Below are 11,920 nucleotides of genomic sequence, written 5' to 3' on the forward strand. Positions count from 1 at the left end.
ATACAAGCAATTGGATTGCATATATTTTTATTCCAAACTAGTGAAACTACAAAAGAAAGGGTAGCTTATCCACATATCCTGAAATTCCACAAATCTGTAAGATTGTAATTCTCAGGGTGGAATAGACAATGTTCAATTATATTGCAGATTTACAATAGTTATTTGACAGAATCAAAGAATAAAGGAATGGTTAAATATCTAAGTAAATTAATTTAAGAGAATGTATCTAAAAAGGGTTTGAGCTGGCTAGTTTGATTTGAGCCATTGGTATGGTTGGGGTTCCCACCAAATTTTCTAGTTGGTTAGTATGTTAAGAAGCAGAACTCTTGTGTGGATCAAACGTCTGAACATGCACTCCAACTCAACCTCAAGATTTTCTATTGCCATTTGAACCCCTGCTAACCTTTTGTTTGCACTTTGAAGCACCATAGCATCATAGACATCATCTGAATTTTGCAAACTAAGACGCACAAGCTTTGATGTGAAAGACCTTTTCCCTGGTTTTGAATCCAACCAGGGTGAGGAAATAAGAGACAGCAGTGATTCCACAATGGAAATACTGGTCATCCTTACTTCTCGTAGAACATCAACAACCAACACTAGTTTTTGCTCCTTCATTGGAGTGTGCGTAGTGACTGTTTGACACTTCATACCCTTCAACCACTTCAAACACTTCAATGTTTCTTTCTTCAACTTCTTCCTATAGCAATTGTAGGCTGTGATTTTTTCCTCAATTCCTGCCTCACCAATGCTTGCTCTACGCAAAGTAAATTGAAGTTCTTGAAGGTGTTCTTTCACTAGCAAAAGAACATCTTTGGAGATACCACATACCTCCAACATTCGAAGAGATGACTCTGACACATCGTTAACCCATTTTTCTTCTCTTTGATGGATAATAACTTGTTGGACCATTGGAGAATGAAGAAGGTTATTTGCAGAATTGTGCAACTCTTTGAGAGCATCAAAATCAAGGGGTGCCATAACTTGAAGTGGAAGAAATAAAGGGTTGCACTTTATGAGAAAATCAAGGCTAGAAAGCTAGTATTTTGGTATTGGAAGAGGTGCTTCAATCGGTTTTTATATATAGTACTAAAACTTAAAAAAATTATTCTAATCAGATCTCAGATTCAGATGAGGAAGCAAATATGAAGTATCCTTCTCGTGGTACGGAATTGGGACAGTGATAACAGCTAAGGCACCAATTTGTCCAAAGGAACTTTCCCTTTGTGAGGATATGTTGGTGGTTTTAGGATACTGTTGTTGAATATTAAGCAATATGATCATACATGCACGAGAGGGGATGCACTCGTGCATTACAACCTGTGATGTATATTTAGTTAAGTGCTGACAAAATGTTGTTCAAACATGAATTTTGAAACATATTATATAAGGAATGTGAAAATACTAAGATGTTTGATTATAAGAGATTTTGGTGTGCTCAAGCATGGGGTGCTGACAACTGTGCTATGTCTTTGTTTTGTAAATGCACGACATATGATCTGGATGCTACCATCCACCATTGCCCTCAGATTCTACCTAGAAACTTCCCCACTTTTAGAAAGGACAAAAGTTTCATACCCGACCTTATTCATGCAAAGCCGAGATATAAAATTTTATATCTTTGTTTGTTATCAAACTTTGTAGGCGAAGCTGATTTAAAATTATAAATAGCCCAAGATATAAAATTCTGAGAACTTTGTTTTGAGTATTAATTTACACTATTTATCAATTAAAATTTATCGTATATATGACTTTTAAAGTAACTATACAAAAATTAATTCTTTTGTAATATTATTATTATTATTATTATTATTATTATTAATATTACTGTCTAACTTAGTTTAGAGAAGCATATTCAATTTTGAACTAAACGTTACAATATGTTAAAAATATATGATTCTAAAACTAAATTTAAATGATGATTTACATAAAACATATAAATTATAATAAATTAAAAATTTGTACCCAAGCTTCGTTTAACGTTTACAACATTGTATGTGTGCATTTATTAAAAAAAAATTAAATATTTTTTGTGAGATCAAATTAATGTAGAGTAAACATGTATTTTAGTCTCTCAAATCGTAAGAGCTGATTACTTTAATTCTTAAATTTACAAAAAGTTTACTTTAATCCTTGATTTTATAAAATGACATTTATTTTAGATATTTTTTATATGAAATGACAATAAGAAATTATGTAAAAAAAACTAAAATGAGTTTTTTTTTAAATATTAAAAACTAAAATGATATTTTTATAATGTGAAAAATTAAAGTGATAAATGTTTACAATTCAAAGGATTAAATTTGATATTTATTCAATTAATATGATTTCTTGTGTCCCATTTTATAAAAATAAATAAATAACAAATAAATGTTTAATTTCTATTTCTCTCGCTATCATGTGATATTGTGATTTCTCAATTTGACAGTAAAGTAATAATATTATATAATAATTGATGGTATTTAACATTTTTAAAAAGCATATGAATTATTAATATTTTAGAATTCCAAAATATGGTCTTCTCTGATAAGTTCGTTTTATAAAATTCTTCTATGTCAAAATATTAAATCCCCAAATCCCATCTTAATCATTTTAAGAATTTTATAGAAAAACTTAAATTTTAACAAACGACAACCGTATGATACATGAGAGACTTGTTTTTTGTTAAAAAATAAAAAAAGTATATGGTTGGATGTTTTAAATAACAAAGATGGTAAAACAAGGTTCGTGTGACATATTACCCAAAGGCCAAAGCCATTTGCAAAGAGTCGTATTATATACAGCACAAGAAAAAAGTAAAACGAAAAATTAACAAACACATGTTCATGTTTAACGGGTTAAATAATTACGTTAAAAAAATTAATTAAGTTGTGTTTGGATGACGTAATTAAAAAATTTAGAGATTTTAAATTTTAAAATTTTAAATTACATAATTTAAATTTTTATTATTTTAAAATATTTTGTTTAAATAAAATAATTAAATTTTCTTCGTTTCAAATATTTTTTAGATAAATAATTAAATTATTTACATTATTCAAAATAATAAGATTATCACTATATTTAATTAAATTAATAAAAAAATATAACATTTAAATTATTAAATTATTTATAATTAAATAAAAATATGAATAAAAAATTAATAAATAAAAAAAATCAAATTCTCATTTTAATATTTAATTTTTTTCAATTTTAGTCTGTTAAAAAATATCTACTAAAATTCCTAAAATTTTAAATTCTTTAAAATTTAATTTCTAAATAACATATTTTAACTCTTAAAATTATAAATTTTTAAAAAAATAATTACTCAATATCTCATCCAAAAAACACACTGTTGTAAGCTTTACGCAAATCACGTGTAAATGTAATTCGTTGTACAGTTTTTGTATTATTTTCGTTGAAAACCCTCGCACTAAACATCAATTCTCAAGGAGAAAACAGAAAAAACGAGGAAGGTAAATAAAATGAATTAAAAACAATTGGGGCGGGCCAGCGGAGACAATTGGGCCAGGTAACGGGTAATTGGGTTCCATTGTGAAGCCCAACCCGAAAAGTCCTTCCCAAATCAAAGGAATTAAAAATTGAGTGGTGGGAAAAGAATCGAAGAAGGAAAGGGAAATTAGGGTTTGCAGAAACGAAAGCGTTGAGGAAGAAGATGTCGTACCTGTTGCCTCACTTGCATTCAGGCTGGGCCGTTGATCAAGCCATCCTCGCCGAAGAGGAGCGACTCGTCGTTATCCGTTTCGGCCATGATTGGGACGAAACCTGCATGCAGGTACTTTCTTCATCCATTTCAGTATCATCATCATCATAATGATAACAATAATCGATTTGGTTGCGTTAATTTGCGTTTACATAGAGTTATTATCATGATTGTATTAGATGGACGAGGTTTTGGCGTCGGTTGCAGAAACGATAAAGAACTTCGCGGTGATATACCTTGTGGACATCACGGAGGTGCCAGATTTCAACACGATGTACGAACTGTACGATCCTTCGACGGTGATGTTCTTCTTCAGGAACAAACACATCATGATTGATCTTGGCACTGGCAACAACAACAAGATCAATTGGGCGCTTAAGGACAAACAAGAGTTTATCGACATCGTTGAAACTGTGTATAGAGGTGCCAGAAAGGGTCGCGGTCTCGTCATTGCTCCCAAAGATTACTCCACCAAATACCGTTACTAGTTTCCTTTCATCTGTAAAATCATTTGCCAAAACTATTTCAGCTTCTGCCTTCTATCGTTAGTTTATGTTATTCGAACAGTGAGTCACTCCTATCCTGTGTGATGGATCGTATGTAATAACTCGTGACCCAAAAGATGAGGTTCTTCATATCGTTATTTACTGCATCTTCGTTCATCCCTTGAAACTAAGGAATTTAGTTCTTCAATGTGAAAGTGTATTCATAAGAGAAAAACAAAAGGGTGAACAGATATATTATTGTTACTGAAAAATATTAACCAACGAAGATGATAAATAATCATAATTATATAGAAAAAATTATTGAATCATCCAAGGCCTTGTTGGTTAATAAGCATCCTTGTAAGCTTCATACAAGCATGAAAAATGCAATCGATTGATTCTAAAAATAAAGAGGCACCAACATAAATAGTTATTTCCTAATTCTTACTCCGAACACAATTTTTATTACGCTACTGAGTACTGACCTACCTCAAGTCAATTCAATTTCTTTTGTAGAGCACGCATTACAAAATCAGGTGTAACTCATTGCAATCTATTTTCTGAGTGCAATCTAATGGAAAGGAATGTAATCTAGCCTCCTTATTCTCGTGCTTAATAGAGTGAAAGGCACGTCAAACATTAAGTTATATCCCAAATTAAATAGGGAGTTACACATTTATCGAAATACCGACATCAATAGAACATTACCTGTGAGACAGACATCAAGTAGAGTTTTCAATGTCCTTGGACCATATGGGGAAAAGCTGCAAGAAAGTGGTAGATTTTAAATCCCAACAAGTTTGGGTCAATATTTCACTTTCGAGTTCCAGAAGAAGCTGAGTCAAAGAAGTAATCAAGTATGGCATTCATAATGGAGAAATTGTTGTACATCAATTGCGGTGATTCATGTGTTTCTTCAAATACGGCTTATTACATGTATCTATCCTATCTTTGCTATTAAACTTTTCAGCATGTATGATGTACTTCTATCTATTTTTATTTCCAAAGATGGCCACAAGGTCTACAATTGCCAGTCCAATCATATACCATGTAGCTGCTGCCAGCACACACTGCAACCAAGAGCTGTTAACAATTTCCAAAGCTAGAGAACCACCCACATGTTGTTTCAACTCAGGTGTTAACTCGACCGCATGTAATCGAACTGTAGCCACTGCAGTCAATGCTGTAAGCATTGGTAATCCCCACCTTATAGGGCTATTTTCATTTTCATATGTGTCAATATCTCTTTCATCTGTTTTTTTCTGTCCTGTAGTAACTGAAGGCTTCTCAGCTGGTGTTTGAGTAGCATTACTTCTAGTTGAAGATGGAAGAACATAAGTTGATGGAGTCCAATACTCCTCAGGATGAATGGTATTTAATTGGGTTTGATGGTTGGTCCCTGTCCTTTCTCTTACTTTCTTCCTTGCAGCAGCATCTCTGAGCTTGCCAATATCAGGCTCAGGCAATTTATATACAACTCTTGTCATGCTTTTTTCAGATTTTGATGAGCTACCGCTGGCACTAGGTGATTGCCAATATAACCAATTAGAAATTGATCTTATTGCCTGAATTGCTGACATTCGTGATTCTCTTTGGAGGTCTGTTTCCTGAAATAGATGTTCTCTAGTTAATCAATAAAGTAGAGAATGAGGGATTCAAGCATTGAAGACTTAGGCCCAGTTTGGATAAACTTCCAGAGAAGTCCTTATAAGAAAAGCAATTAATATAAAAAATGAATAAAACTCATAAGTCAGAAACAACTTATGCTTCTCTATTTTTTCAAAAGCTCTCTCATTTAACTTCTCCTAAATTTGAGGAGATGGTTATTTCTAACTTATAAGTGAAGTTTTATTCATTTTTTGTACTGATTTTTTTCTCCTATAAGAACTTTTTTAGAAATTTACCCAAACTGGACCTTAGCATAATGAAGACAATTTCTTATGGCCATTCTTGCTTTCTATGAAGATCTACACATTACATGTCAAACTAACCTTAGAACACCTAGAAGCCTTTTCCATTGTTTCCTGGAATCTTGTCTGAAACTTCTCCACATCTACAAATATGTTTGAGACACGAGCACCAGCTGTATTACCTGCACCTACCCTTACGTTGCCACGTGGCTGCTTGGACATCAAGAACTCCAAAGCTGCAAGGTTGGACCTCTCAACAACCCTATTTTGTTCAAAAGTAGAAAAATGATCATCCCCAAGAAGCAAAAAGAAAAAGGGAGAACTGTGATTTAAGAAATGCTGATCAAAATATTTTTCCCGTTAGTCCTGAAGTCACAATTCTTCAAAGATTAATGGAAATTTTTTAATGCCTATAGAAATTGACAAATCCTATACTGATAATGTACTTTTCTGAGCACAAGGAATGCTATTCTCAGTCTTGTTAGGTATCCTTCACACTTCTGAGTACTATGAATGCAATTCTCTATTTCAATAACAAATTATCCAACAATTGCTGCTTGCTAATTGCTCAACGTTTCCCTTCCTTAATATCAGTGATCCTATGGAATTCCAAATGGGAGAAAGGTGAAAGAAATCTCTCTTTATAAAAACAATTCAACTATAGAATAGATTTTGTAATTTGTAACTTTTTTTCTTGCATTGAAACAAGAAATTTCACTGACAGGAGAGAGAGACTGACTGCAACATGGTTGATTATTCCACAGGGAAAAGAAAGAAAGAAGAATTTCCATGAAATCAGGATGAAGACCAAAGAGAACAAACAAAAAATGAGCCAATAGAGGAACACCAGTACGAATCCAAAAAAACATCTTATTCTCAAGTAACACAATAAGTTTGTCTATAAATTTTCAAGCACTCTCTTCCAACCAATGTAACATCATTATTTCTAAGATTGCAGTGCCGAGAGAATCATTGCAACCTTTCTACTTGGAGCACTCCTAAAATGGTCAACATCTTCTCTAATCTGTACACACAAGCTAATCAACAATAGAATACCAAACAATCGACATTTACTACATCATACTTAAATCTACAAGAATTTCAGCCCACCACATGTTTGGCAAGCAGTTAACTAGATCAAGGGATCCTGTACTATTAAGCAGTAAGCTCCATAGCCTGCTGTCAAAACTCCTAAACTATCGTTACAAGTCTCCAGATAGTTACACTATAAATAAAACATTTCAAGATGTGTACAATCAAGAACATACCTGTTTATAGAAGCATAGTAAACAGTTGGAAAACTATAAAGATGAAAAATCCAGCAGGAAAATGTTTATCAATCTGACAAATATCCTTCTTGAAACAAAATAAGGAATTATCTTGCAACCTTGTATGGAACCAAAATAAGAATTATAGTTGATGAATGGATGACTAAGAGCTAGCATGTGAAATGCCGGATCAACTATCATCATACTGCTATATTTCCATTCATAAAATATTTTCTTATCCCTTATGCTTATCTGAAGGAAAATTGAATAACTACATCCTAGCAAAGATGATATATTCAGATGACAAATTGCCAATACTTAAAACATCTGTAACGTGAGCCCAAACTCTAGAAGAAATTATCAGCTAATTAGATAATCCCTCTTCAAATCTCCCATTTTGGGAAGAAGGGTTATCTCTCAATACTCTCAAGGTCTTTGCAACACAAAAAATAAAGATACTACTACTAGAAACATATTGGTGGCTTTTATAATTAGAAGTATCAAAATTGCAGGAGAGAACTGTAATGGGGCCTTCCATTGCTAGATTAGAATTTTAAGGAATGGTCTGGTAATGTGGTCCTCTTTGGAAAGTTTTGAGATATTAAATGAAGAAAAATTTAATTTAGATAGTATAGCCTGAAGGTATGGAACAATTTACCAGAAAATACAGTTCTATGCTAAGTAACAAAGAATGTTATACAATATCTAGAAATCACAACAAATAAGGTATTAATTAAGTAACAAAGTAATAGTCATGATGCCCGTCTAGATCCTCTGAATTTCAGTATTCCCAAAATATGAAGCCAGGTGCAGAAGTATATACACACTTACGAAATGCAATTGACAGGACAAGATTCTATTGCCTCTTCAATTTTCTGTTTGGAATCCGCCCACTGAGCAACAACCCTTGCTCTTCCATACACTGACTCGATTGCAAAAGTCTTTCCAGCTAACAAAGCACATTTTAAGCAACCAACGCATTTGATTTCATCAACAAATATTGCCCTCTGCTCACTTTCTGATCCACACCAAACCGAGTATATGGGTCTGCCGGTGAAGCCTTTGAATTCTGAACTCTTTGCTTGCTCCTGTGACACATTTTTTGTCGAATTAAGCAACCAACCAAAATAAATTGACAATTAATTTCACTTGAAATACTACGCAAAACCATACATTCACTACCATTCAATAATGACAATGACGCATTCCCGGATCAAATGCAAATTTTCGTAATTTTCTATTTTTCTGTCCTATTAAGCATAATATTAATCTTATGACCCAAATACTTCTTTGTAACAAACAACTAGAAACTGGACTATGTCCCTGATAGATAAAGTGATAAACTTCTGAACAAACACTTACAAGAGAAAAAAAAATAAAATGAATTAAACTTCTTACATATGCTAAAATCAACTTATGCACCTTAATTTTTTCAAAAGACCACTCACCTAACTTCTTTATAAGCACCTATAAACTTAACAAAATTTAGCATTCTTGTGTCGTAAAATTCTTAAATTTTTCAATAAAGAACTCCATTAGAAGCTAATCCAAACGGGTCCTAAAACATGAAATGAGTAATGGGTTGGATCTATTGAATGTCCACAATGAGAAAGCATTGAATTTTATAGATGCAAAAGCAATCCTTTGGAGAAAAAACAAAGAAAGAAACCTTATCATAGGCAAGGCGTGCATTTGGGTCAGAAAGAATGGCATAAGCTTCATTGAGAATGATGGCCATGTCATGACCAGCAGGGCCAGCAATGTCAGGATGGCATCGTTTCTGAAGAGAGCGATATGCCATCTTCACCTGTGACTGATCAGAGGAGCTATCAATGCCAAGAAGGTCATACAAATCAAAATCTGGCGTAGATGATGATGATGATGATGATGCCTTGCATGTGAGGGCGGAACTGAAGCCATTAGATTTAGAACAAGACTTGTTGAGGAGGTTTGACGGGTAAAATAATCCAAGTGGTGTTAAGTTTGTTCTGATAATAGAACAAGTGTATGAAGGAAGGCATGCAGACGCAGCAGTTGCCATGTTCATGGAATGAGTTTGAGTGGAAGAAGGTAAGGGAAAGGGATAAGACATCACCTTGTCATGTGGTAGAGTTTGATCACACAGCTCATTTATGGTCTTGCTATACACTGACAATGATGCAAGATATTTTGCTTTTATGCAAGATAGTTAGTGTTGTTCACCCTTTTAATAGATTTCTATAAAGTCATATTATCTATTTTGTTTCTCATTTTATCTTTCTCTAATTTATAAAAAAAAAAATAACTTTTCGTTTTCTTTTAAAGAACAAAATTTAGATTAGTTTTTTATATGTTTATCATTAAATATTCTAATCAAATGATGATATGAAAAGATTAAAAAATTAAATAAATTTAAAGATGTGTTTCAAAGTTTCAAATAATCATCTATATATTATTATTTGATTGAGGAATTGACGAAATAACTATAAAAATATCTTAGTCTAATACAAAGTGAGAATATATTAACAAATTTTAATTTTATATGTATAAAAATTTGTAAAAAGAGAATTGATTAGTGTGATAGCTTATATGCGCTCTTATTGATATTGTAAGCCATTTGTTTCCTGCGTTGGAAAATTATATTTTTTAATTTTCAATTAAAAAAAGTTAAATATACATTATAAGTTAAATATGCATACACCTGTTTATTTGTTATTGTTATTGTTTTTATTATTATTTTAGTGTAACATTTCCAGCACTTATTATTATTGAAATATTTGTATGGTTGGATCCATTGGAGTTCAAAGAGCATAGACTACATAATTTTCGTTTATCCTTTTCGGCTTCGGTTGGTAGCTGCAAGCAACAGATTTGAATCATTTGAACAAGAAATTAAAAAAGATTTTGAAAAAGTCTAATTAGTTCGAACGATATAAAAAATATTAAATAACTCGTTTATTAAAAGTATAAAAAATTTAACAACTTTTATAGTTTATTTAATTAATAAATATATGTGTATACTTATGAAATAACTATTTACTATTTACTCCTCGTATAAATATTTATTTAATATAATATAAATATTTATATTAAATTTTTTAGCCTCTTAATTTCTATTTTAAAATAAATTTATAGATTTAAATATATAATGACATTATTTAAATTTAAAAATTCATTAAAAAATAAAACATTAAAACTTGATTAATGTGCGTGATATATTTTTTCACAAACTCAAAGTTAGTTAAGTAATAGTATTAAATAAATTGATATAAATAATTTTAATATACTAAATAGATATTATAAATTACCTTTTTTATGTAATTTCATTATTTTTTATTTTTTTATTACACTTTAAATTAAACTGAACAAAATTACAAATACACCAACTTATATTATATTTAATATGTTTGTGAATAAAATTTTTGTCCTTTCAAAAAAACAATTTTTTTTTCTAATTTGTATTTTTTATTTTATTTTACCAAAAATAAAAATAAAATAATTTTACTCTTAAAAAAATAAGAATTAATCTAAACAAATAAAAAAATTTAAATTTAATTTTAATAAATAAAAAATTAACACTGACAAACAAACTCATAAATCAACGTTTGCTTCATACATAATAATAAGGAAAAAAAACTTAAAAATTTAGTCCCTCATAAAGTTTTAAATATGAAAATGTAACTAATATAAACAGAAAAATAAATAAAAAAACTAGAAAAAAGAGGCCACAAAAAATTTTAAGAAAAAAAGATATGAGATAAAAATAAAAAAGAAAAAAGAAGAAGCACAGAGGGAAGAGAGTAAGAGGAAAAAAAAAAATTTAGAAAAGATATTAACAAGACAACATATAACAAAGAAAGAAGAAAATGATTAAAAAATATTAAAGCACACAGATTTATTGTCGTGCTCCCATCTTATTTCCATTGACTCACTAAGTTGTATAAGATTGTTGCTGTATAAGCTTTTCCATTAGAATATTTTCCTCTATTTTTCTTAGTTGCTTTAAATATGTTTGATTTGTAAAAAAATTGAAACTTTCATCCAGAGTTATAAATTGATCGAGTATTTTCATATAAAGCTAGATAATGAATAGTAACACTTTGATTAATTTACATTGATTTGATGTTAGCCGTATTAAACTTCACGTGACCTCTCTTGTTGTATATGTATATTCATTCTATTAAACTTTAGCTTTTCCTATCACAATTTACAAAGATCCAAATCACTTTAACTTCTCCCATTTTTCTATCTATCACTTAACTTCGTTTAAATCTTATCTTATATATATATATATTAAACTTGTTTGAATATGTTTTTATTTTAATAATAAAAAATTATAATAATTAGAAGTAAATAGATGTGTTAGTATTTTCTTTGAGTTTATTTTATTTTATTATTTATTTTAATAAATACTAATAGTAATGAAATGTAATACCCTCTTTTTATTGCATAAGATTTTAGAAAATAAAAATTTTAATACAAGATTTCATGTCTCATTGTAGCGAGACAAAACATTTTGGACCAAGCCCTTTAGAAACAACGAGTCTCGCCGTAGATAGAAGTGGATAAAGATGACCT

At 30.6% G+C, this 11,920-nt stretch overlaps 3 protein-coding genes across 3 annotated transcripts; 1 reads left to right on the forward strand and 2 right to left on the reverse strand.

Moving 5' to 3' along the window:
- Positions 1 to 294: 294 nt before the first annotated feature.
- On the reverse strand, positions 295 to 981 carry LOC113870033. Its single transcript, XM_027506629.1, has one exon. The coding sequence runs from the start codon at positions 979 to 981 to the stop codon at positions 295 to 297; it is 687 nt and encodes a 228-aa protein (XP_027362430.1).
- A 2,626-nt stretch (positions 982 to 3,607) lies between these two features.
- Positions 3,608 to 4,390, forward strand: LOC113868774 (thioredoxin-like protein YLS8). The gene is made up of 2 exons (XM_027504655.1): positions 3,608 to 3,772; positions 3,880 to 4,390. The coding sequence occupies exons 1-2, from the start codon at positions 3,653 to 3,655 to the stop codon at positions 4,186 to 4,188; spliced, it is 429 nt and encodes a 142-aa protein (XP_027360456.1). The 5' UTR covers positions 3,608 to 3,652; the 3' UTR covers positions 4,189 to 4,390.
- On the reverse strand, positions 4,351 to 9,502 carry LOC113868773 (chaperone protein dnaJ C76, chloroplastic). Its single transcript, XM_027504654.1, has 4 exons — positions 9,033 to 9,502; positions 8,195 to 8,451; positions 6,177 to 6,357; positions 4,351 to 5,792 (listed from the first exon to the last, which is right to left on the reverse strand). Exons 1-4 carry the CDS (start codon positions 9,453 to 9,455, stop codon positions 5,172 to 5,174), a joined length of 1,482 nt encoding a protein of 493 aa, XP_027360455.1. The 5' UTR covers positions 9,456 to 9,502; the 3' UTR covers positions 4,351 to 5,171.
- Between the last annotated feature and the right edge of the window lie 2,418 nt (positions 9,503 to 11,920).

This window comes from Abrus precatorius, unplaced genomic scaffold (genome assembly GCF_003935025.1).
Source record: "Abrus precatorius isolate BTA unplaced genomic scaffold, Abrus_2018 Scaffold6, whole genome shotgun sequence".
NCBI classification, from domain to species: Eukaryota; Viridiplantae; Streptophyta; class Magnoliopsida; order Fabales; family Fabaceae; genus Abrus; species Abrus precatorius.